This window comes from Orycteropus afer, unplaced genomic scaffold (genome assembly GCF_000298275.1).
Source record: "Orycteropus afer afer isolate SDZICR_OR568_19922 unplaced genomic scaffold, OryAfe1.0 scaffold00006, whole genome shotgun sequence".
NCBI lineage: Eukaryota > Metazoa > Chordata > Mammalia > Tubulidentata > Orycteropodidae > Orycteropus > Orycteropus afer.
The window spans coordinates 27,094,867-27,122,104 of NW_006921593.1; the positions used below are offsets into that span (position 1 = coordinate 27,094,867).

Consider the following 27,238-nt stretch of genomic DNA (forward strand, 5'->3'; position numbering starts at 1 on the left):
TTGAACTGCCAGCCTTCTGGTTAGGAGTCAAGTGCCTTAGGCACTACGCTACCAGAGTTTCCTCATTAACCATTAGAGAGATGTAAATCAAAACAACAACGAGATATCATCTCACCCCAGTACTAATAGCAAAGTTCAAAAAAATAGGAAGCAAATGTTGGTAAGGGTGTGGAGAGACTGGAACCCTCGTACAACTGCTGGTGGGATTATAAAATGGTGTAATCACTGTGGAGAACAGTATGGTGCTTCCTTTAAAAGTTGGAAACAGAAATTGCGTAAGATCCAGCAATCCCACTAGCAGGTATGTATCTTAGAGAAATAAGAGCCATGATATGAACAGATATATGCAACACCCATGTTTAATACAGCATTATTCACAGTAGCAAAAAGATGGAAACAACCTAATTACCCATCAATGGATGAATGGGCAAACAAACTATGGTACATACACACAATGGAATACTATACAATGTTAAAGAATAACAATGAATCTGAGAAACACCTTGCAACATGAATGAACTGGAAGACATTTTGCTGAATGAAATTAGTCAAGCACAAAAGGACAAATATTGTATAAGACCAAAAACTCACTGCTGTCGAGTCAGATTCGACTCGCAGCAGCTCCTCCTTGGATTTCCAAGGTGGCATCACTACAGCAGTAGATTGCCCAACCTTCCTTCCGCGGAGTGGCTGGTGGGTTTGAACCGCCAGCCTTCTGGTTAGCAGTCAAGTGCCTTAGGCACTATGCTACCAGAGCTCCTAAATCACTAACTAGAAGATACATATTAAGTTGGGTGAAGGGGAATGCAATACACAGTAAGGGGGAGGTCAGCACAAACAATTAAGGTAAAGGAAGACACTGGTAGGAGGCCTAAGTCAAAGGTCACAAGGTTAGATACACAATCCTGTAGTAACAGTGATGATCCACGAGTGGGTACATAGACAGATACGCAAGTTGACCAGGTGTGGGAAGGCAAATGGGACTACACCCAGGAATAGACACAGGCTTGACTGAGAATATTTCCATATATTTATTTACATATGCTGCAAATATATCCATGAATACAGCAGAGTACACAGGGGGGGCAACATTATGAAAACTTCCAGGCCATAATCTAACACCTTGAAAGAATGAGCCACTGAGCTTGGGAGATTGGGACCACCGTCTCCAGGTACATCAAGGTCAACTGGCACAACACAGTCCACAAGGAGAATGTTCTAAATACTACCTTGGTAAGTAGCAACTGCGGTCTTTAAAATTTGTTAGTGGTCATCTAAGATGCAGCTATTGGTCTCTCCCTGTCCAGAGCAAAGAAGACTGAAAATAATCAAAGACGTATGGAAGCATTCCAAAGGACTAACTGATCATATGAATCTCAGCCTCAGACCCTGAGACCAGAAGAACTAGATGGTGCCCAACTACCGACCACTAAAACCACTGACCTCTGAAAGGGATCACATTAGAAGGTCCAGGGTAGAGTGGAAGAAAAATGTGGAACAAAATTCAAAATCATAAAAAAGAACAGGCTCACTGGGCAGACAGAGACTGGTGGGGCCCAAGACTATGGCTCTTAGTCACCCTTCAAGCCTGGGACTGATCTTACTCCTGTGGCTCAACTTTCAGGCAAATAATACAGGTCTATACAGTGAACACCAACACCAGGGAGGTCCACACTCCTTAGAACAATCAACCATTCCAGATCAGAAGGGTAGCATTTGCCCAAGAACAAAGTTCAGAAAGCAGGAAGGGATAGGAAAGAAGAAGGAATGGAAACACAAGGAGGAAGTGGGTAAGTTATGTTACTGTGGGGATTGTCATCAATGGCATTAAACAAAATGTGCATGAATTACTGAATGCAAAATTGATTTGCTCTGTAAACCTTCATCCAACTCATAATAAAAAGTTAAAAACAATACAAAACAAAAACAATGGCTTGGATCACATAATAAACTTCCTCTTTTAGTTGGGGTGAGCAAATTCCCTCTGACTTTGGAGGGAACACTGATTGGGTTGCTGGGTAAGAGGGACAACTTAAACTCTTACGTCTTCCAATTTTGTGTGGTATTTGGTTATGTAATCGCACAGAGAAGTCGACCACTGGTATGGCAAGCCAGGGCAGGGCTCCCTCGCTGTGACGTGGTGATGGTTTGAGGAGATTTCATAAACTTAAAAGTGGTCAAAGTAAAAAAATTCTAGCCTATGCCAGGTACCCATGTATTGAGGAGGGGGTTGTACAAGATGAATCCTAAAGTCCCTCTGTAGGCCAGGATTTGAAGAGTCTGTGATTTTTTTGGCCATCCAGCAAAGGGTTAAATGAGGACCTCCTGTTACAAACTGCACAGCTGGTGAGCTCACCTTCTGGAACTAAGCGACTTAAAGAGCCTTTTTCCTTCATTATTACGAGGGGCTCTATCAATCTGCAAGTACTCAACTCAACTGCCCACACAGCAATTTTTGTCATGTTCAATCTAAAGTTCAGGAATCTGAGTTTAAATTTATATGAACAGCAAGGAAGAGAACACCCAGGCCGTACATTCCACTTTTCCCCTTCCAAATGATTTGAGCAATGGCCTCCTTCATTAACAGGAAAGAGAATGAGGAGCTGACCATGTGAGGCTGGCACACCCAACATCTGGGAACTTCCAGGCACTTCAGGAGTGAGTGGGGAAAGCCCACGTCAGCTGGTCAGGCCTGGGACAGATTGCCGAGCAGAGCACAGGGCAGGACAGCGGGTCCTTCCTTGGTGCCAAAGAAAAGTGAAGTCAGAGGGGCTGACAAGGACCCTTGAAGGTAGTTAAAAAGTGAGCAGGTCACAACAACAAGGGCTGCGGGTGGAGGTGCGGTGGACAAGGCGGGGCTGGTGTACAAGTGGCCTGAGCTGCCTGGCTACCGGCGGGTGGGCAATGGAGACAGGGGCTTTCACCACACTATCATTCTGCTTGCTTTTGTGCATGCTCACAACTCTCTGTCCAAAAACTGAAGGAAAAAAAAAAAAAAAAGCCAGCAGAGGCTGAGCCAAGGAAAGAAAAAAGTTTTAAAAGGACAAATGCAGTTAAGTAAAACTAGTTAAGAGTTTTCAGAAGAAAGACCAGCCAACAGAGGTGGAAGAGAAGGTAACCACCAGAGAAGAGCAGAGTGAAGGGCCCCAGTGCTGATCGCTGGAGGACGGGGCTGTTCTTTTCTGCATTACACACATTTGAAACTTTTCCAGCTCTCAAAAACTGGACAAAACAATACAGAAAATAAAAATGCAAAGCTGGCTTGAAACTCAGGAAAAGAAATATATCAAGATGGTAACAATCTTTTCTCTGGGTGGTAGAATTTGCAAGTTTTCTTTTTGCTTACACACAATTTCTAATTTTTCTATCATAAATGTATTGCTTAATAGTATATACATATTACACACACACACACACACACATAAAGTAAAACCCAACAAAAAGTTGTGCTCCCTCCATGTGCACCTCTAGCCCTCTTCTCATCACCCCTCACCCGTGGACCCCCAACCACACTCAGGACAGCCATCACTGCATCACTGGCCAGCCTGGGCAGGGGGCACCGAGAGGGTGATGGCTCCTGTGACCACCCTCCTGGTTGATCATGGCACTAAAGCACTTGGCAGGCAAACTCAGTAAATGAAACAGCAAGCCCCAAACATCCGCCTGCTCGACAGCAAACAATTGTTTCGGGCCAGAAAGGGGAATGCGGTACGTGGCAGCCTATGGCTGCTGCCTCACTTCCGAGGCACGAGCAGGGAGCGTGTGTGCGAGTCCAGCAGAACGGTTTCCTAGGTGCAGGTCTGAAGATGGAAGTTTAGCACATATCCCCTTTCAACTGTGAACTTTCTCATTTTAAAAAGATTCTCTGTTTCATTAACAAAACACAATTACTAACCTCTAACAGCAAATAGAAGGAGCTCTGGGGGCACAGTGGATAAGGCATTTGGCTGCTAACCGGAAGGTCAGTGGTTCAAACCCCCCAGCTGTTCCATGGAAGGAAAATAAGGCGATCTATTCCTGTAAAGATTTACAGCCTCAGAAACCCAACGGGAGTCACTATGAGTCAGAAGTGACTAGATGGCAGTGACTTTTGTTTTTGAATAGCAAATACAGAGAAGATGTACACTTGTAAATAGGTTTTAGAGAAATAAAAACATTTATGTGTATTTAAATACCTATTCACTAAATGCTAAGTTATCAGCCACTGCTTAATCCAACCCAAAGCCTTCCTTTCAACTGAAATTCAACCACAGTTCTGATTCACCTTGTATTTTGAGAGGCAAAAGCTAACTGCTTGCTTCGTAGTCTGGTGACAAAAGCCCTTAATGATGCTTTTTGCTCATTTTAGAGAAGGCTTTTGGGGTTGTTGTTATTTTCTCACCATGGTAATTAGCTCTTGCGGATCTAATTTCCCAGTCTCATTACTTATCTCTTTGCATGAAAGAGAAACTGTCTTCTGCTTCCCTGAGGCTTCACAAAAGTGAACAACAAAATCCGATCTATAATTTACATGCATTTATGATATGACCCATCCTACTTGTTGTTCTATAGCAACGGCTTACAGACCCCTCAGTTTTCAAAGCACTGCATTTGTATTAATTCTTTCAATCGTTCCATTGCTGTAAGACAGACCTCTGCAGATGAGGAAACTGAGCCTCAGGGAGGCCAGACAACTTGCATCCAAGTCCAGCTCCAGTGCCTGACCTCTCCCTCACCACCTCATGGGGACTGTCTCCTAGAATCTATCACTTGATGAACTTATAGTCACTCCCTTCTCAATTCGTACATGCTACAAGCTCTAAATTTGGAAAAAAAAAAAACAAAAAAAAAAACAGTTACACATTTACTTGGTGAAACACACATTTAAAGACAAATAAGTAAAATAAGAGTATGACTCTCAACATAACCAACAGTGACTCCATTATTGGGGCAACAAACAGTCACTGAAATAAAAACCTGGTCATGCACTTTTGTAATCACTGTTCACTTCTATTTTTGTACGTTGTATCAGTTAAGGAGCTCTGGTAACATAGTGCCTAGGGCATTTGACTGCTAACCAGAAGGCTGGTGGTTCAAACCCACCAGCCACTCCTAGGAAGGAAGGTTGGGCAATCTACTTCCGGTACTGATACTGCCTCAGAAACCCAAGGAGGGTTGCTAGGAGTTGGGTCCGAATCGACACACATACAACAACAATCAGCTAAGGAGCTCAGGTGATGCAGTGCCTAAGGCATTTGACTGCTAACCAGAAAGGTGATGGTTCAAAACCGTCAGCAGCTGAAGACAGGCAATCTACTTCCATAAAGATTTACTGCCTTGGAAACCCAATGGGAGTTGCTATGAGTTGTAATAGACTCAGTGGCAGTGGGTTTGGTGATTTTTTTATGTATCAATTACACGTATAACTCAGTTCTATAGAACAGATCATATAAAGTGTCCTGAACTACCAAACTGCCTAGGTAACTGGATGCCAACATTTTAATCATCTGTCCTTTATAGCTGTAATACTTCTGGATGGAAAGCCTCTGTGACTGTAGTATACACTTCTTTTTCTTAATAAAATATTGAACATAATTCAATACTAACAACTTAGTTTTGTATTTTGTGGTAAGTTCTAACAACGTACAGTAAGGCAAAGATGTTTTTTCCTCAAGACGCACTCTCAAGTTCACTTGTCTCTCTTGCTAAAAAAGACTTCAGATGCAATATCTCCTTGACAATTATTACAATAGTTATCATTTATTGTATTTGGCACATAAAAGACACTCAGATAGTTTTTGATTAAATGAATGATATTCTCAAAAGTTCTATGGAGTCAGCAGGAGGAATATTCACATTTTACAGGATGAAGGCATTCAGGCTCAGAGACATGAAATGACTCGCCAAGTATCTCAGAGCTAGTACGTGGCAGAGCTTGCCTCAGAATGTTGTCTGACCCCACCACCAATGATCTTCATCTATCATACACAGGGCCAGATACATACAGCCTTTTCATAAAGTGCTTAAATCAAAACTACAGGAGGGACCGACACCTGGAGAAGGACATCATGCTTGGTAAAGCAGAGCGTTAGAGAAAGAAGTGGAAGACCCTCAACAAGATGAACTGACACAACGGCTGCACCAGCGGCCCAAACACAGCAATGGTTGTGAGGATGGTGCAGGACCAGGAAGTGTTTTGTTCTGTTGTACTTGGCGTCGCTGTGAGCTGCACCTGACTTGATGGTGCCTAACTACAGCAACAGCTAACAGCACCCCTTAATTGTTTTCTATAATGGCTTTACTGAGATTTAATTCACATACCAAACAATTCGTTCACCTAAAGTGCACAAAGCACTGGTTTTCAGTATACTCACAAAGTAGTGCAACCATCACCACAATCAATTTTAGAACATTTTCATTACCCCAAAATTTTAGAAACCACATACTCATTTTCAGTTATCCTCTTCCTCCCAACCCCAGGCAGTCATTAACCTATTTTGTGTCTCCATACGTCTATCTATTCTGGAACATTTCATACAAATGGAATCATATAAAGCGTGCTCTTTTGTGATTAGCTTCTTTCACAAAGCAAAATGTTTTCAAGATTAATCCATGCTGGAGCATGTATCAGGACTTCATTTATTTTTATGGCCGACTAACGTTTCACTGTACAAATGTACCACATTTCATTTATCCATTCATCAGCTGATGGACATTGGGGTGTTCCTACTTTTTGTGTGTCCCTTTGTGACTTTTATAAATAAAGTTTTTATTGAAGCACGAAATACATCAAGTGTACAAAAGTCAAGCATATAAGGCTCAATTCATTTTTACAAAGTGAATACACTTAGTTAACCACCACCTAGTTCAAGAAACAGAACAGAACCACAACTCCAGAAGTTTCTCTTGTGCTTCCTCCATTTTTATACCCAGCAAAGATAACTACTCTTCTGATTTTTATCATCATAGACCAGTTTTGCCAGTTCTGAATTTACATAAACAGATTGATAAAGCATGTACTTTTTAGTGTCTGCCTTCTTGTGCTCAATATTAGGTTTTTGAGATCCCATGATGTTGTGTATTGAATTTGCTCTGTGCCACTGCCATTTAGTACTCCATCGTAGGAGTATACACAATTCATTCATTTTATTGCTGACAGACATGGGGTTTGTCTTCAGTTTTGTGTTATATGAATAATGCTGCTAAAGTCACTGAGCACTTCCTTTTTCCCTGGTATAGTTCTGAATGCCAGAGATTATCCCATTTAATCTTTCTGTAATTCTGCATTAGACACTATGGTAGTTAAGTTTGTGTGTCAACTTGGCTGGGTCTGGTTGAGTGGCTGGGCAGCTGGATGTAGTATTCCCCATGATGAGACAGGTAATCAACTACATGGTGGAATCTACTGTGTGCAGCTGAGTAGCTGCCTTAGGGATGTAGTCTGCTTCCTGTATATAAGAAACAGCTTTGGGAATGGTCTCTAGCTTTTGGCATGCTTGAACTCTGCATGTAGCCATGTCCTTGTTCAGCAGCCTGCCACGCTCTGCTGACCTTGGGACTTTCAATGGACTTGAATGAATGGCCTGCCATGTGGTTTGGTAACATCGGGACTGTGCCTTTTTACATGTCAACCTTGGGCTTGTCAGCCTCAGCAGCCAGTAGCTATCTGAGAAAAGTCTCTAGCTTCAGTGGGCCAGGAGCAGGGGGCAGAGCTGAAGCCCAAGGTCGAGGGGCTTTCATTCAGCCCCTAGAACCTGGCACTTTGAACTCAGATTTAAAGCCTCCAAATTGTAAGAGAATAAACTTCTGTTTGTTCAAGCCATCCCATTTGTGGTATATCCTTGTTACAGTGCACTAGGGCACCAGAACAAACACTATTCCCATTTCAGAGATCAGGAAACGTGAGACACAGAGAGGTTAATTCTTTCCTCTGGGATACGCCTGTGCCACTTCTCATTTTGTTGCCCTACTGTTAACTTTTGCGGAAGAACACCAGTCGTGTGTATGAATTTAAGCAGTTACTGCTAATACCTTTAAAGCTAGGTTGTATTTTTGCAACAACAGGCATAAATGGAGTTTTGCTCTCTTAGCTTTTAATACACTCAGCATTTTGCAACTGTAAGGTACCTGGGAAACTGTCTAGTTGAAACCCCCAACATTTCAAAGAAATCAGATAGGTCCGAATTTACATGATGTGTGAGAGGCAAAGAGGAGACAGGAAGCCGGTTCTCCTGCTCCTGTTTCAGTGCTCCTTCCGCTATACCACGACTGCCTCTCATCATGCAGAATGTGCTGGATCGCTGAGACTTCTGAACTGGCTTCCAGGTTTACCTTGGTGCCAGATACTTGAGGATGCCTGACTGGTGGATGCCAGATTATCTTGGCTTTACCGAGCAAGGAAACTGGAACCAATCAGCAGAGCTGGAAGCAGATGAACAGGACACAGTCCAAATGTGGTTTAACAAGGTGCACTGAGACACCCATGAAAAAAGAGAATTTCCAAAGCCCAGACCCCACAGAAATCAGGCTAGCAAGGTTTGAATGGAACATAGGAGTAAGATTTAGAGGGGTGGAGCTGTCTCTCCACTTAATCTTTCCACTTAGATGCTGTGTCCTCAAAACAGGAACTCATTGGCAAGCTTCCCAGAAGCCCACTTCCATGCCAGAGGCCTCGCATGACTATTCAGTTATTTGGATTTTTTGAGTCAAGGTACAATTCAGTAAAAAATGATCATACAACATGGACAGTTAAAGTTGTTCACTCCCCAATGCCCCAGATGAATGGAGAAGACATGCATTTCCTTACAAGTTGGCAGCTCAACAGAATTTTCCATATTTCTTCCCAGGTTCATTATCAAGGGCAATACTATGAAAATTAAGATTGTTTGAGGTCAAGTGCTTGGGGTGCCTGGGATGTGTCTGAGGTCAGAATGACCTCTGACATGAAGAGACTTCAAGAGGAAAAATCAGTGCTTCCCAGCTGGAATTAGAAACAATGGCACACAGAGAAGGAGCATGAGAGGAATAGCACTTGCAGCCCTGGGCGTCACGAGGACGTCAGAGAGTAAACCCAGGGATGGACCCAGGCAGAAAACAGCCCTGCAGTGGAACTGTTCTTTTCCAAAAGTTACTGAAGAGCTGTCCTTCACTGAAGAGGTTCTCTTCTAGAACACAATGAACAGATTTTAAGCATAATATATTGTTAAATTAAAGGCTTCATGTAGATTTTACTTTTAAGCTGCATATGGTATATATTTCCAACAGAGATTAGACTCTCCCAATTAAGTCTGGATTGCCTCTTAGAGGATACTGCAGAATTTTCAGGAAGGATGCCCCTTTGAAACATGGCAGGTCAGGATCCTGCTGGGTGATGTGGGACGAACAAGGGCACAACCTACGAGCTAAGAAAATGTAGAGAGCGGAATCCAGGGTTCAAACTAAAGAATTCTCTGAGACAAAGTCAAATTCCAAACGGTTAGGAAAGGCCTGAAATAGACCAACTAACTGCAAGGCCAGCAGCCAGAACGTTGGGAACAAGATAGAGGAAAGTGAAGACAAAGGAAGGTTGCAAGAAGTGGTTCAGAGACGAGATGGCTGGGAATGCCCCTTGCATACGGTGCCCAGGCTGCTCTGTGAGATCCTGAAGAGAACATACCAGACACCATCTGTCCCCTCAGGCCAACCCAGTGGGAGGGAGCTTCAGCATGTTCGTGCATCAGATGGCTGTGGTACACTCTGGCTGTGCTTGAAGACTCTGACTTCAATGTCTGTTTTTTCATCCAATGACCTATCTAAGTGACAGCCTAGGATTTCACCATTTTATACCTTGTCAATAAGGGGTGGGGGTGAGGTGGGTTGTGAGAGCACCACATGTAGCGTGGGATACAGGTACAGCCTGAGCTGAGGATTGTGAGGGGTAAAAAAAAAAAATCCAACACCATCAAATCAATTCTGACTCACAGCGACTCCCACTGGGTTTCCAAGGTTGTGTATCTTTATGGAAGCAGACTGCCTCATCTTTCTTCCATGGAGCAGCTGGTGGGTTAGCAGCCAAATGCCATAACCACTACACCACCAGAGCTCCCTGGGACTACAAGGCATGGTGAAATACACTGTGCCAGGCTGAGTGGGACAGAGCACGTGGTAATGTCACGGTACCTCCCAGTCACCCTGTGGCTGGTGCTGCACGTGTAGCAGGAGAAGCAGCAGACCAGCTTCTCACTAGAAGTATAACCAGATGATCTTTGCTTCTGTGAGCACGCAGACCTCCCCCTGCCGCTGCAGCACAATGAAGAGACGGTTCTCCTGCTGTGCCCGCAGAGCAAGGCATGGGCAAAGAACAGTCAACACACCCTGAACGGCCCACAGAGGGACACATCTGTCTTGGAGGAAGTACAGCCACAAGCTCCTCAGAAGCAAGGGTGATGAGACTTGGTCTCATGCACTCGGGACATGTTATCAGGAGGGATCAGTCCCCGGAGAAGGACATGGTGTTTGGTAGAGTAGAGGGTCAGTGAAAAAGGGGAAGACCCTCAACGAGATGGACTGACACACTGGCTGCAACGATGGGCTCTAACAGAGCAATGGCTGTGAGGATGGTGCGGGACTGGGCAGCACTTCATTCTGCGGTAAAGAGGGGCTGCCATGAGTCAGAGCCAAACCAACTCAATGGTACCCAACAACACTGCAACAAAGGGAAACAGGGCCCCCTAATGTTACGCTTCCTAAAGAGGCCAAGTCTTCAGACAGGAAGTACAAATGCAGGAGGCAGACCAAGACTTCCTTCTAGAACCTTTTTGGTCTAAGCTTTTGGAGGTTAGAGGTGGGTGCCTGGGTGATGCTCACTGTGTGGGGGCATGTCACTGTGTGGGAGTGGAGGGAAGTAAGCCACTTCCTGATGTTTATGCTCCTCTAGCCACTCCTCGGAAGGAAGGTTGGGCAATCCTACTTCCGTAGTGATACTGCCTTGGAAACCCAAGGAGCGGTCGCTATGAGTTGGGGCCGACTTGACAGCAGACAACAACAACAACATGCTTACTTTCCTCTGTGTTTAGGACCAAAGTGGTGGTCAGTCCTGCCAGCACCGAAAGTCAGTGGGCAGGAGAGAGTAGTGGTTAGCATGCAGGGAATGGCTGTGACGGGGACCAGGGTCCATGTGGTTTGGGGGCCTCTCCATTTGGGGATTGTTCCTCTACTGCTTGCCATTGAGAATCTAGGTTTATTTTTTGAGTAGACAGTTTCCTTTTGATTGTCCCTTGGTAATAAATAATAAAGGGAGATCCTTGGCTCACTGGTAGGTAGTGTGAAGGTCAGCACGGGGAACATTTTGGAGAGTTAATTAGCTCCTGAATGCTGTAAGGAAAGCTGTGGGAGAAAACTTCAGTTCTGTGTTGTGTCTATGTAGAAGGCAATAATGGAGGTAAACTCAGATGTGCAGAAGGAGGCAGTTTACTCAGGCTTCCAGGCATTATAGGAGGCATAGCATCATGTATATTATATTCTGGTTTATGCCACTGACCTGGGACTGTGTTTGGAATGCCTCATTTATCCATTCCTAGGAATTTACCCACTTCATCATTCATTCATTCATTTATTGCTATAAAGTTGTTCATAAAATTCACATGCCCCAGAGTATAACTATAATCAATCAGTCCTCCCTCAAGGTGATTACTATCCTAACTTTTATAACCACTATCCCCTTGTTTTTCTTTGGAGTATCACCACATTTGTATATCCCAAAAGAAGATGTTGATTTTTTTTTTTTTTTTTTGTATTTTTAAATCCAGTTTCAAACTTTATATAGATTCATGCTATGTACATTTTTCAGTCCTTATGATTTTTTGGCTCAATATTATGCTTTCAAGATTCACCTCTCCTGTTTCTACTACTTGAAAACATCACAATTTAATCTGTTGATGGACATCTGGGCAAAAGTTCCAGTTTGGGGCTATTATGGACAATTCTGTCTTGATTATTCTACATGTTTTAATGCACACGTGCAAGAGTTTCTCGAGGGTGTAAACCATGGGATAGAACTTTGGGGCTAGACAGTGTATGCCGCAGGTTTTACCAGATCGTAGGAAACCCAAGAGCAAGGTACCAATCCCACTGGCATCCCCTCAACATTTCCTATTAGACGGCATTACTTCCCACCCAGTGCCCAAGTCAGAAACCTGGATGTCATTCTAGATTCATCCCTTACTTCCAATATCTCAAACTTTATAAATTTACTCATTCTTTGATTTAACACATCACGTGTGCCAACAGTCAATACACCTAGAATACACAGTATTCCAGGTACCAAGAGCTCAACAATGAACGAAATGATATCCATGCCCTCATAAAGCTTGCCATCCAATGCGGCAGACCCACAAGAAACACCTCAAAAAAAAAAAAAAAAAAAACAAAAAAGACCAAGATGAGGGTAGGGTAGAGAAGACTGTGGTGACAGGATGGTCAGCAAGGGTGTCCTTGAGATGACATGTCAATAGAGACATCAGAGTAATGCGATCTAGGGGAAAGCAGTTGTGTACCAAGGGAACAGGAGGTGCCAAAGCTCTAAGGCAGCATGTCTGAGGAATAACAAGTAAGGCACGTGGCTGGAGAAGGGTGGGTCAGAGGAGAGACAACGGGGAACAAAGCTGGAAAGGTAGGCAGAGACAGCAGTAGCTCACAGTAACAATCTTGGAAGGTGTGGAGCAAGGGGATGGTTTTGCTTCAGTGTATGTCTGTGTGTGTGGGTGGGGTGGGGGGATAAGAAGGGGTAGACACAGGAGACCAGTTAAGAGGTTCCTGCAGCTGCCCACATTCAGGTACTCTAAGTTCTACCCTCTTCCCTTTCCTGGCTCTCACTTCCCTCCCATCTGGCTCAATGGCCTCTGCCTTAGTTAGGGCACTGGCCTCCTCACTGCTGCCACAATGGTCTCTCCAGGCTGCACACTGGGTGCAGACTCTCCCTTGTTGGAAATGTTTTGCTTCCCATTAGTTCAGAATACAACTCCAACTTCTTACCAGGGCCTGCAGGCCCTCTCCTGACTCACCTCCCAGCTGTCCCACCCACCACGCTCAGCCACACTGCTCTTGTGGCTCCTTTAGGTGCCAAGGGTTTCTGCACCTCAGGGCCTTCAGAAGCTCCATTCCCTTAGCTTGGAATGTTCTTTCTCCTCATTCTTTGTCTAGCTCACTCTTATTCAGTCTTCAAGTCTAGGTTTAAGCGTTACTGTCTCCTCCCACTCCATTCCCACATCTAAATGATGGGTCTCTCACATTGTTTAATATTAAATTGGTATTAAACATTACACAACATTAAACATGAGGTGGGGAGTGGAGGGTAAGGGAGAGTCCAGGAATCTTGTCTAGTGTTTCACCACTGTATGTCCAGCACAAAGCACAGTGCTTGGCACGAGGAGGGGGCCCTCAATACCTGTTTCTTGAGCGAACAGAGGATGTTGCGCTCCAACTGAGAATGCTGCCCTCTCCAGGAAATCTAGGCTCCCTGGCTGGCCTGCAAAGCCATGCTGGAGCTCACCTCTGCTTTATCTACAATAACTTCCCGCTTGAACCTCATATTCTGGACATTTCAAGCTCTCTGTGGTTCCCTCCCAAACACCATGCCTTCTGTCATCCAGAGACTTTGTACACACTCTTCTCTCCAGCTGGGAAACCGTCCCCTCCTGAGGGCCTGCAAACTGACTCATTACTCATTCAGCAAAGATCTGCTGGGTACCTACTCTGTGCTCATGATGGGACCCAGCGTGAACAGTGGGAAGACAGGTAAGTCACAAGATTAGCATAGTAAGCAGATCATGTGTTAGCAAGGGATGAGCGCTGAGGACAAAGTAAAGCAGGGGTGGGGGAGGAGGATAAAAGATGGAAGGGGGTAATCAGAGGTAGAGGGGCTAGGCTTTGCTGAGAGCATGGCACTTTGGTAAAATCTTGAAGGAGGTGAGAGAATTCATCACCAAATCTCCAGGGAAAGAGCCCTCCAGGCAAACGGACAACCAAGTGCCAAGGCTACAGAGAGTGGCATGAAGGGGACAAGCTGAGGCTCTGCAGAGCCCCAAGAGGGGTGGCAGGGGAGAAGAGTTAAAGCAGGCAGCCGGAGAAAAGCAGTGCACAAGTCAGAAGCAAGAACAAGTGGAGCCTTCGAGTCAAGTGAGGGAGGGTCTCAAGGAGGAGCGGACAAGAGACCAAACACTGCGCACATGTTTGGTGGGCCGCGTCATGGCAACCTGTTCACTTCACTTTCTGAAGCCATGCTGCGATGGGAATAAGAAGGAAGTGGGAAGTAACAGAGTAGAAGGGGCAAGGAGCCCATTCTTTCGTGCTGTCTCAGTGGATAAGGAAAGTGAACGTGCCTGAAGCTGTGGCAGGGTTGAGGAATGGATTTGTAGGATGAAGGAGACTTAAGTTTATGCAGTGAGCGGAGGGACCTAGAGCAAAGGGGTGATAGAGAGGTGGTGGTGACTGGTCTTCCCAGAGGTGAAAAGTGAAGCCCAGGGGAGGGCCTGGCCTGGTCACTGGGGACACACATGAACCTTTCATTGTAAGCTGCAGGATGCTCACGTTCTTTCCTTCCCAGGAGGAGGCCCAGAGACTTCATCTCAGCCCCATGCTCTTTAAAATGACTCCTCAACCCTCTTCTACCCCTCAGGTTCTCTAGCTCAAGCCTGGCACACAGGGGCATGATCTCTCCAGCTCCTACTTCCTCCCTGAGTCCTGAGGTGAGCAGTCATAACAAGTGCAGGCAGGCAACAGGTACAACCACATGGGAAACCACAGAGTTTAGGCATCTTAGAGTTCTAACTCGACAGCACATAACAACAACAACAACAGAGTTCCTACAGGCACTGTTCCTAGGCTCTAATTCCTAATCTCCTTAATGACACAGGCTCTCAGGGACAGAGCTCCTTCATCCAGGTTTCTCAGGGAAGAGAAAGCCATGCAGCCAGAAAGGCAACAGAGGCAAACTGGGAAGTGTGACTGGGGCTGGGGCAGCCGGCCATCTTCATTCCTACATCCCTCAGGCTAGATGGTGCCCACTTGCTGGGCTACTTTCTTATCCGTAGACAGTAGCACACACCCTTCTTTCTTTGAGTCAAAGGCTGTATACTCTTGGGGATGGGAAACAGGAGCAGGAGGTTAAGTAGGGGTTGTGCACACGGAGCTGGGATTGTGTGGCTGGATGATGAGACAGACCAGCAGTATGTGACTCTGCTGTCCAATGCAGGCATTCCATCAAGACCTTGCTAAATGGTGGTTAAAGTGCAAATTCCAATTTCCCGAAAACCTCAAGGATGAATGGGTTTGTTTATTCTCATTCATTCATCCACCCAGTTGTATTTTCCCCAGTGGTTTTTAGTAAATTCACAACATTGTGCGACCATTACCACTATCTAATTCCAGACATTTTATCACCTCAACAAGAAAGTCTGTAGGACTTCCAACCAAAATGGCAGCTGAGTCAAAAACACCATGTTGTCCTTCTATAGCAAAGACCAAAGGAACTAAATGAAACATATATAGAAGACAGTATTGGAAACACCAACATCAAATGAAAGGATAAAGAACTAGAGCAAACAGTGAGTGGAAGAAGAAATTGACTGAAACAGTGAATGAGAAGAGACGGAGTGGAGGGGCCCTGTCAACCAGCTCAGCCCAGCTTGGCCATCTTAAGACAAAGGTAGCAGCAACATCAGGTGAGAAACACAGGAGACAACTTCACAGAATTCCCAAATGGACACAGAATAACTGTATAGACATTCCTGGAGTGAACTATGGCTCTCTTGGGAAGAGCCTAGGCACCCTGACCCAGTTGCTAGAGGAGGAGCCAAGCAGCGTGAGCCCCTCGCCCTGCCCTTCCTGCCCAGTGTCCCAGTTGAGCTGCCTCCTGCCTCCCCTGCCTGGCAAGAGGTGATGGCAACGTGACCTCAGGTGCACCCACCTGCTGCTCCCTCCTCCTACCTTGCCACTCACAACCCCACTCCCCTGGCCACACACACACGCTGTGCAAAAGGCAGCAGCAGAGTGATTCCATTCACCTCCCTGGCACTCACCCCCCATCCCGCAGGAGCCAGCCATACCTGACTCCCCACCCACTTGGTGAGTGCTACCTGCTCCTGTGCTACTGAACTGAAAACAGACAGAGGCCAACACTTGTCCAACCTGCCCTCAGCCACCCCACAGACTGAAGAACAAAGACCCAAGCTCACACATCCAGCTCACACTCCATCCACCCAGAGACAGGTGGCGGGAGCTCCAGTACAGTCAGAGGAGTGACCAGAACAGCACGCAGATCCCATCTGCCCGGATGCATCAAAACAAAGCATAACCAAAATATCAGGATGCAGCAAAAACACACACAATTACTAAACAAATGTACTAACACCTGACTGCTTTGGAGACAGCAGACAATACTAAATCACCTGAAGAAGCAGGACATGATGGCTCCAGTAAGTGAAGTAGGAAACCCTCCTGAGGAGGAAATGGTAATGGAAAAACCTGACGAGGAATTCAAAAGATTTAGAATAGGGCCCTCCAAGAGATCATAAAGAGATTAAAGAAACACTAATCAACCTCTAGAGGAAGTCAGGAAAATAATGCAGTAACAATGACAAAATAGACAGACAATTAAATACAGAAACAACCACCAGAAATCCAGAAGATTAACACTAAAATTTCTGAAATACATAATGCAGTGGAAAGACAAAGGAGTAGAATTGAATCAATGGATCTCAGAATCAGCAAAATAGAAGACCTTGATACCAATCTGAAAAAATTTAAGAGTTATGTGGAACACCATCAAGAGGAATAATTTACATGTGATGAAAATTCCAGAACAAGGACAGAGAGAGAGAAAAAAATAAATAACCCAAACCCAAGAAAATCTGTGAAGATTTGCTGGCAGATAACTTCCCTAATATCACAAAGGATGAGAGGATATCCACCTAAGAAGCTCAATGAATGCCAAGTAGGACAGATTCCCCCATCATCAAGACATATCACAGTCAAACTTTCCAAAACCAAAGACAAATAAAGAATCCCGAGAGCAACTTGGGAAAAATGAAATTTTACCGATAAGGGGAAACCAGTAAGATTAAGCTCTAATTTCTCAGCAGAAACCATACAGGCAAGAAAGCAATGGGATGACATATATAAAACCCTGAAAAGAAAAAAAACTGTCAACCAAGAATTAATCATAAATCCAGCAAAACTGTATCTCAAATATGACATTTACAGACAAACAGAAACTAAGGGAATTTCTAAGAACCAGACCAATCTTACAAGAAATACAAAAGGTGGTCTTCTGGATTGAGAACCAACAATATCAGACAACAGCCTGAGATTAAGACACATGACATCACCCAGAACCAACCCAGATAAGGCATTGTCAAAAATAAAATAAAGCTTCAAGACCAAAAACAGGGAACTTGAGACATCAATTTGTAGAAGATGACAACTTCAAAACAGAAAGAGGGAGGAAACAGGGTAGTTACAGAACTTCCATATGGAGAGGAAGTTAAGGGGATATCAAGATAGAAAAGACTGTTTTAAACTTAGGAAGATAAAAACAGAGTAACCACAAAGAAACAACAAATCTTCTCACCAAAATAAAAAAGAAAATCACAAAGACTCAGTAAACACAAAATCAATAGCAACGAAGGAAGTGAAAAGAAAATCCACAAAGAGAAAGAACTCAGCACAGAAAAGTACATAAACTCAAAAACTCACTGCCATTGAGTCGATTCCGACTCATAGAGATCCCACTGGGTTTCCAAGGGAGTAAATCTTTACCGAGGTAGATTGTCCCATGTTCCTTCTGTAGAGTAGCTAGTGGTTTGAACCACCAACGTTCTGGTTAGCAGTCAAACACCTTAGGCACTGTGCCACCAGAACTCTTTAGAAAAGTATATGGAAAAAAGAAATCATCAGCACCAGCCCCCCCCCCCCAAAAAATTTATAAACACACATACACACAAATACATGACAGCAGTAAATTCATACTTATAAATAATTACACTGAATGTAAATGCATTAAAAGCACAAGTCAAGAGACAGTGGCAGCAGAATGGATAAGAAAACATGACCCACCAATATGCTACATACAAAAGATACATCTTAGACACAAAGACAAAAATAAACTAAAATTCAGAGGACGGAAAAAAAATCAAGTAAATAGGAACTAAAAAAAAGAGCAGGAGCAAGTGACCATCTAGATACAATGATGGGTCTCTCTTCCTCTAGAGCAAAGAAGAATGAAGAAAACCAAAGACACATGGAAACAATTAGTCCAAGGGACTAGTAGACCATGTGATCCTCAGCCCATATGACTATGAGACCAGAAGAACTAGATGATGCCCAGGTATCATTGTCAACCACTCAGAAAGCAATCAGTGCAGGGGATCCTGGATAGAGTGGGAGAACAATGTGGAACAAAACCCAAAATCATTTTTTAAAAAAAGACTAGATTTACTGGTCTGATAGAGCCTGTTAACAGCACTTTTCCCGTTTCCTCCTTGGGTTTCCTGTTTTCAGTCACTCATCTGGCCCCTAGCTACCCTTCAGGTCTGGTATTGAACTCACTCCCGCAGCTTCCAGCCAAACAACAGATAGGCACATAGGGTGAACACTTACATCAGGTAGATACACTCCGTAGAGCAATCAGTTGTGGGAGAACAGACAGCAGTGTTTACACAGGGAGACAACTCAGGGGACAGGAATGCATAGGAAAGAAGACACAGGGAAGAAGTAACTAGAGGGAAGAAATAGGAAGAAGACTTACATTGTGGGGAACTGCAGTCAATGTCATGAAAGAAAATGCGTATGAACTGCTGCATGGAAAATGAATTTGCTCTGTAAGCTTTCTCCCAAATCATAATAAAAATTCAAGAGAAAAAAAAAAAGAGAGAGAGCAGGAGTGTTAATATTAATCTCTGATAAAATAAGCTTTAAGGCAAAAACCAGCATAAGGACAAGAAAGGACATTATATAATGATTACAGGGCCAATTGAACAAGAAGACATAACCATAATAAACATCTAGGCATCCAATGAAAGAGCTCCAAAATATATAAAACAAACTTTATCAGAACTGGAAAGAGAAATAGACAACTCCATAGTAATAAGAGAATCTAACACAGCACTTTTAATAAAAGGACAGGACAACTACAAAGAAATTCAACAAAGATAAAGAAGATCATAATCAACCAATTTGATTTCATAGACATACACAGAACATTCCACCCAACCAACACACAGTGCACGGTCTTGTCCAGTGCATGCAGACTACTCTCCAGAAGAGACCCTCCGCTAGAGCACAAAGCAAGCATCAGGAAAATTAAAAAACATCACAATAATACAAGTATTTTCTCAGTATAAAATTAGAAATCAACTAACAGGAAGAAGGAAAAAATATCAACAACAAAGAAACTAAGTAACAGGCTGCTTAAAAACCATTAGAGAACAGAAAAAATAAAAAATTTCCTAGAATCAGATGAGAACGAAAACACATGTCAAAACCTCTGGGACACAACAAAAGGAGTGCTCAGAGGTCAATTTACAGCAATAAATGCACACATCAACATGTATTAACTTGGGTGGTGGGAAAGGCAACACACAATACGGGAGAGGTTGGCACAACATGACTGAGGCAAAGGAAGATGCTGGGAAGTACGCAAGACTGAAAGGCGGCAATGTGACTACTACGACACACCCGATTCTGTAATAACAGCAGCAACAAGCAACAATTTATGAGTGGACACGTCAGCTGATTTGTAAGCTGAACAGGTGTGGGATGGCATATGGAAGTACACACGTAACCATACACAGATTTGGCAGATGATAGTTCTACATCTGCATCTGTACGTGCTGCAGATATATCAAGAATACAGTAGGGCATACAGGGGACAAAGTTATGCAAACTTCTTAGACATAACGAGACACCTTGAGGGGCTGAGTCACTGGGCTTGAGGGCTTACTCAGGATCATAGTTTCTGGGACATCTAGGTCAAGTGGCATACCACAGTCCATAAAGACAATGTTCTACATCCTAGTGAGTAGCAACTGGTGCCTTAAAACATGTGAATAACCATCTAAGATACAACTATTGGTCTATTCCCATCGAGAGCAAAGGAGAGTGAAGAAAATCAAAGACACAAGGAAACACTTAGTCCAAAGGATAATGGACCACACGTATCACAGCTTCCACTAGCCTGTGACCAGAAGAACCAGATGGCGCCTGGTTACCACTACTAACTGCTCTGACTGGGATCACAGAAGAAAGTTCTGGAGCAAGGGGGAGAAAAATGTAGACAAAACTCAAAAAACAAAACCAAAAACAACAGACTTACTGGGCTGATAGAGACTAGTGGAACTGGAAATGAACCCACTCCAAGAGATCACCTTTCAGCCAAACAACAGGCCTATAAAGTGAACAACAACACCCGTAAGGAACGCGCTCCTCAGAACAACCAGCCACATGAGACAAAAAGGGAAGCATCTGCCCAAAAACAAAGTCCAGAAGTCAAGAAGGGGTAGGAAAGATGGGTGACTGGAAACAGGGAACCCAAGAAGGAAACGGGAAAGTGCTGTTACAGTGAGGGGGCTGCACTAATGTCATGAAACAAATGTGTATAAGTTGTTGAATGGGAAACTAATTTACTCTGTAAACTTTCACCCAAACCACAATAGATGTTTAAAAAAGAAAAAGAAACCTTGTACCTACTGGCAGTCACTCCCAATTCCCTTCCTCAGCCAGTTCCATCCATTCATGTTTCAGGCCTGACTGGGTTAATTCTGCCACATTCAAGGCACACAGCAGCACCGTCAGAGAACAAGATGCTACAGAAATGGTGGGCAGGATTTCCTATCAGATCTGCTAGAAGCCTCATCAACTAAAAAGCTGCATGAAGACCCTGGCTTGTCGGGGTGACAATTTCCTTTCTCAGACACTAGAATAAAGCAATAAATAGTTGTTTAACTGAACAGAAGGGGCAGCTATTACCATGGGCCCCAATTCCAATCAATAAGGCAGAAGTGGCTAGGAGACGGGACCATTCTGTGCCAGCCAAGGAAAAGTCTGGACACAGGTAGCTGTGTTCCTCAGAATTCATAAAGGGAGAAGTGATTCCAAGACTTGGGAAATGGGCTCAGACACCATAAGGACGTGGAAGGGCTGTGACTCAGAAGACACAACTTAGCTCTCAGCCAGTATGTGAAAGGTTGTCGCATGAGATTGGACTTTTTCTGTAGGCCCTAAGGGCATCGATGGGGCCAATGAGTGGAAAAGCACAGGAAGACGGTCTCAGATTGTTACTGGGAAGGGTTTCCTAACAGTCACGCAATCTCGAGGCAGAATGGGCTGCCTTTAAAGGCAGAGAGTTAAATGCAATCTGGATATTCAATAAGTGGATGCTGGACAGGTATTCCAAGCACAGAAGATGATGTGACTACTGTGGCATTCCCACACTTGAGTGGTGAAGTCAACCATGAGGTGTGTTGCAAGTGATCTGTTACAGCAATAAACGCTGAAATGTATGATTTACTATCTTTCTGCATTAGAGTCCATTCTGGGTTATCATTACTACACCACTCTAACTCACTGCAACAGTGAAAGGGTTACAGGTTAACTTTTGTGCACTGGGGAATGCTCCCAGGAGTGTCCCACTGCCATGTGTTTAACGGCTAAAAAAGGTGGAGAATTACTGGGCAAGATGACAGACTGGCTCCCTTCTGAAGCTGCAATTCCACGAGGGAGGTGGCACGGCCTGCCTCAGCTTTCCAAACTAACAGTGATCTGCTGGAGAACAGATAGTCATTTCTTTTGGGTAGAACTTAGCTGCAGAACTGTAATGTCTAAGTCTTGTACTTGGTAGAAGACGCTGGTGAAGGTAACAGGCCTTTGGAGCCCATCTAACGTTACAGAAAGGGAGACTGAGGACGAGGGACATTACAACTGTCCCCGTACCTTATTTCTTACACACCAGTCATTCAGCTCAACGGGACTACAAGAACGTTAAATCTTTACCTTTTCTTTAAATAAAAATCATTACGATGACATAAACATGCCAGAAGACATTATTTGCCCTTTGAATTATTAAACATTTTTTCCCTCTAAGAAAAAATTGTCATCAACTGGTAACTAACCCTCCCCGATCCAAACTGGAACCGACTTTCAGTTTTCATCTCCCGGGATAATGGCCCTGGCACGACCTTCTGTCACAAAGGCCAACTGTAAAAGTGCCACCATAAAAACTCCTGACCGACCAGCTCAGCCTTCTCAGCCTCTCCCGACCCCCTTGCCATGTCAGTTTCTGCCTTTGCCAAATGGGCAGACGTGACTGGTTCCCCTGGAAGGGAGGGTGACGAAGCCCAGGAAGGTGCCTGTCACCCGACGCAGCGTGCTACTGGGCAGCCCGCGATTTTTGGCACCTCGTAATTTTTTTTTATTATTATTATAAAACTATTATTGCATTATAAAAATTTGGAAGCTAGAGAAAAGTGCGAAACATGCATGACTCCATCAGCCTAATAAAGTCACTGTTAGCACCTGACTTTTCTTCTGGGCTGTCTTTGTATGGTTATACAGGCTGCACACACTTAGCTTATTTATACCCTACCTCTAGCGGTGCAGTGATTAAGGCACTTGTCTGCTAACCAAAGGTTGGTGGTTCGAACCCACCAGCTGCTCTGCAGAAGAGAGAAGAAGCAATCTTGCTTCTGTAAAGATTTACAGCCTTAGAAACCCTATGGGGTTGCTGTGTCAGAGTAGACTCAATGGCAGTGGGTTTGGTCTTTGATCCTCTGAAAAGGACTTGCAGGGGCTTATAGAAATGCGTATCGCCAGACAGACAGCTCCATGTTGACAAACCAGTGTGTCCTCCTATTTCTAACATTCCATCTGCCAGGGTGCAGCTGCCAGGGTGCCCATCCTGGGCTCCTCTCCCTCAACGCCAACATCCATTTCCATGGATTCTTCTTTCATTAGTTACCAGATGCCACTGGAACCCTGGTCTGCTGGTAGATGGGCTGCGACTGTTCCATCTCCAGCCCAGCTCCTCACTGCCCACCCCTCCAAACCAGCGCAGGGTGCCTCTGCCTTGTCCCGCCTCCACTCCACTTTCCCTCAGCTGGAACTGCTGTCCCCGCTCCCTTTCCTTCCTCATTCTGACCGCTCTTCTGTTGAACAACACCTGCTGGCTCCCTCTGGCCTGACAAAGAAAAAGCACTCTTTGGTCTGAGACTTACAGACTTGAACATCTGTCCCCCATTCAGCTTTCCTGTCATATCTTTCATCATACCATTGCCTGATGTGAAATGCAACACGTGGGCAGGACCCACACATACTCCTTGGTGTCCCTGCAAGGAGAAGGGTTCCAAGGAAACTGAGATGTGGTAATAGGTATGTGATTTACTGCTGGCCACTGGCAACCATCAAACAGGGCAAAAATCAATGAATGCTGCCTGCAAGCACTTAAGACAACACCCAGAGCAGGGCTGTGATCCTGGAGGGAAGGAAATCCAGGAGGCAAGGGCCACAGTCCCCTGGCTTTTCAGACTGTGGCTCAGGAAGTGGAGTCCACCCAGGGAGCAGGCTGGCCCACATTTCTGCTAGAAGCAGAGATGGCTCAGAATGTGAGAAACTGGCCCAGTCTTTGCCTTTTTATTTTAAATTGTGATTTGGGTCAAAGTTTACAGAGTAAATTGGTTTTCCATTCAACAACCCACACACATTTTGTTTAGTGACGCCGAATGCAGTCCCCACACTGGAACGATACTCTTCCTACTTCCTCCCTGTGGTGGTTCTGTTCGTGTGTCAACGTGGCTGGGCCTGGCTGAGTGGCTGGGCAGCTGGAGGTAGTTATTCCCCAGGATGAGCCTGGCAATCAACTCCATGGTGGGATCTACCACAAGCAGCTGAGTAGCTGCCTTTGGGATGTGGTCTGCTTCCTACATTTAAGGAGAAGCCTTGGGAATGGTCTCTAGCCTATGGCACACTTGTCATTGCTCAGCAGCCTGCTATGCTCTGCTGACCTTGGGACTTACAATGGACTTAAGTTAATGGCCTGCCATGTGGTTTGGTAACATCAGGACTGTGCCTTTTTACTTGTTGACCCTGGGGCTTCTCAGCCGCAGCAGCCAGAAGCTGTCTGAGTGAAGAAACGCCTCTAGCTCCAGTGGGCCGGGAGGAGGAGGCAGAGCTGGACCCCAAGGTTGAAGGGCTTTCTCCCAGTCCCTAGAGCCTGGCACTTTCAACTTGGACTTAAAGCCTCCAAATTGTGAGAATAAACTCCATTCCTATTTGTGGCATATTCCTGTCAGAGCGGCACCAGGGAACCAGAGCACTCCCTGAGGTCACCATTTCGCTTCGTCCTTCTTCCCTACCCCTTCCTGCCTTCGGAGCTTTATCCCTGGGCAGATGCTGCCCTCTGACCTCGTAAGGTTGGTTGTTCTAATGAGTGAGTACCTCCCTGGTATTGCTGTTCTCCTTACAGGCCTGTCTATTGTTTGGCTGAAGTTGAGTCTTTCCTTCTTTAAGTATGCTGCTCCACCTTGGGATTTTAAAAATACATGATGCCTATAAACTCGCCCTAGGAACTTTTCTCTCCTGTGCTTCATCTTTTCAATTTTCTCTAGTTGAAAATACTGTACTATCCTTCCAACAGCCTCCAGGAGGACTACTAGCTAAAGAAAAGAAAAGTACCTATGGGCCGTGACGCTTGCTGCCTCTCAGGCTTCTATCTGCTAAGCCCCCCTTCCGAAGACAGTATGGGAGAGCTCACGTGCCGAGCCCGCATCACGCATCATGTAGAGGGGCCCCCTCTGCAGTGGACCACCAACACTGCCATGACAGAAACTGCAGAGGTGGCCCCGCCATGCACAAGCTGCCAGAGGCCGTGCTGGTGCCACAGTCATCTCTGAAAACGACCTATGCCCAAAGCAGCACTCAGCCACCCGCCAGGAGGGAGGAGCCTGAGAGGGGGAGGATGTGGCTAGAGATTCAAGTAGCATGTTCGGAAGGTGCCAGAAAGTGTGGGGGACGAGCCTGCTCCTCTCACACCCGACGCTTTTCCTTTGAGGGTCAACTGGCGCTCCCCCTTTCCTCCAACTGTAATTCTCAAAGCTTGGACAAGCTAGGCCTCAATCCCACTATTTCCTGTTTAGATCCATCCTAAAACAGCATTTAAAGGGTCCCTAAGGCCTCTGGGAGCATAGTGGCTAAGGCACTTGACTACTAACCAGAAGGCTGGCAGTTCAAAACGCACCACTCCTCAGAAGGAAGATGGGCGATCTATTTCCGTAGTGATACCGCCTCAGAAACCCAAGGAGGGGTCGCTATGAGTTGGGTCCAACTCGATGGCACATAACAACAACAACAATGCTTTGCCTTTTGCAACCTGTCGGACAGATGAAGGCCTGCTGGGAGGAGGCCAGGCTTCTCCAGCTCAGGCCTTGGGGGGCATCTGTCAGGAGAGGGGTCCCTTTAGCCCACTGTGGAGCACGCCCACTAGGCCCCCTTCAAGCATCCCGCTCTTTTGTCAGATTCGGGTAAAGGGCCCCATGCCTTAGACTGACACAGGATCTCCCTCATGGGCCAAAACCTGACATTAATTCTGCCCTCACTGCTTCCTCTCCTGAGGCCTGAGAAGAGTCCTGATGAGAGGCAAGTTCTTATTCTCACCCTCACCAAACTCACCACGGAAACACAATCTTTAGGCCAAATATGTGTGCAGAACTCAGGAGCCTTTGGCAAGTTCAGAAGCCAAGTAAGCCCAACCTTACGTATTGTGCTGCCCGGGAAGCACTGACAGGGCAGCCAGGCCAACCCCGCGGACTGCCTGATACCCAAAGCGGTAGAGATTTCTGTCCTACCATCAGTAAGCGGCTTGCAGGAGAGGGCGTCATCGAGGTCTCGCGCAGTGGACGGGTCGATGGTGAAGACACAGGCCTTTCTAGGAGAGAGTGGAGACACCATCAGCTGTGCCACAAACAATCTGACCCTCATCCCATCAGACCGTAGCTTGAAGAACTTTCTATTTGCCATGTGCTCTGTGAGGCGAGGTGAAGGGCAATGTCTGCCATGTCACCCTGGGAAGGGGACTGTAGTGAACGCTGAGACAGGAGAGAGACAACACGGGCAAAAATGACAGGGCCCACACTGTGAGGGGGTCCTTTTCCTCGTTTGCAAACTGGCACTGACATGCTCTGGACCCAGCGCACGAAGAGGTATGAGCTGGTGAGTGGAAGTTCCATGCAAGAGGCCCCCCAGAATAGGGGTCTGAGAAGGGGGCAGTCTCTTTGGAAAATCACCCCAAGTTCTTCTTGCCTCCCCCTTCCCCAGCGGCTGATGGGACTCTGTCCCTGGAGGATCTATATGAGGACAATCCATGGTACCTTCTCCTGTCTCATAAAATGGGATCTATTGAGAACATAGCACCTGACTTCTGACACAGGGGACAGGAGCCAGGAACACATTTTGCAAAATCCTCCAGGCCACGCACATAGCCGTGATACAGTTCTATGGAAAAACAGGCCTAATTGTAGTTTGTGTCTAAGGAACAACATACCCTCTACCCAGACTCCTACCACCAAGTCCACTCTGGGCCCATTTAACTTTGCAGTGTTCCCTTGACATCTCCATCGGCGAAGCGCCGGCCAGTCTCATTTTGCCTCATGGTTTCCTGTGTAACGCACCGCACCCAGCCCGCTCATTCACTTGGGTGGAGTCTGCCCTCAGTCCTCTTTCCTGCCCAGGTCCTGGCCTGTGGGGAGCAGGGCTCTGCAGCCGCTGCCCTTCCTCCCTGGCTCACAGGCTTGCAGTCGGCCCCCAGAGCCCTAAGTTCTTCCGCTTCACCCAGCCCCAGCAGTGCCGCTGCCACACCGCCCCCCAACAGCACCGAAGGCATGGATCCTTGGTGCCTGCCATGGTCAGGTCTCCCTTGTTCTAAAAGCCTTTCCTCACCACCCTCCTCTGTTCCCAACTTCCCCAAAGACCTCAGGGGCTGTCAGGCTGCTGTGATGCTGCCCGCAAGGACCTCAGTCCCTTCTTTCTTTTTTTATTGTGATTTGGGTGGAAGTTTACGGAGCAAATTCACTTTCCATACAGCAGCTCACATACACTTTGTCTCATGACATTGACTGCCATTTCCCACCATGCAACAGCTCCCCTCCCACTTCCTCCCGATAGTTACCTCTTCCCTGTGTCCATCCCTCCATGCACTCCTGCCCCCTGAGCTGTCTCCCTGTGCATAAGCAGCCCTTCT

General features: G+C 45.6%; 1 protein-coding gene across 1 annotated transcript in view; it reads right to left on the reverse strand.

The window, feature by feature from the left end:
• The window catches only part of DIS3L2 (DIS3 like 3'-5' exoribonuclease 2), a 418,510-nt gene that overhangs the window by 149,303 nt on the left and 241,969 nt on the right, over positions 1-27,238 (reverse strand). The window contains exon 9 of the mRNA XM_007943808.1: positions 25,848-25,927. Coding sequence (XP_007941999.1) covers positions 25,848-25,927 — 80 coding nt within the window. The remainder of the gene's footprint in view (positions 1-25,847; positions 25,928-27,238) is intronic.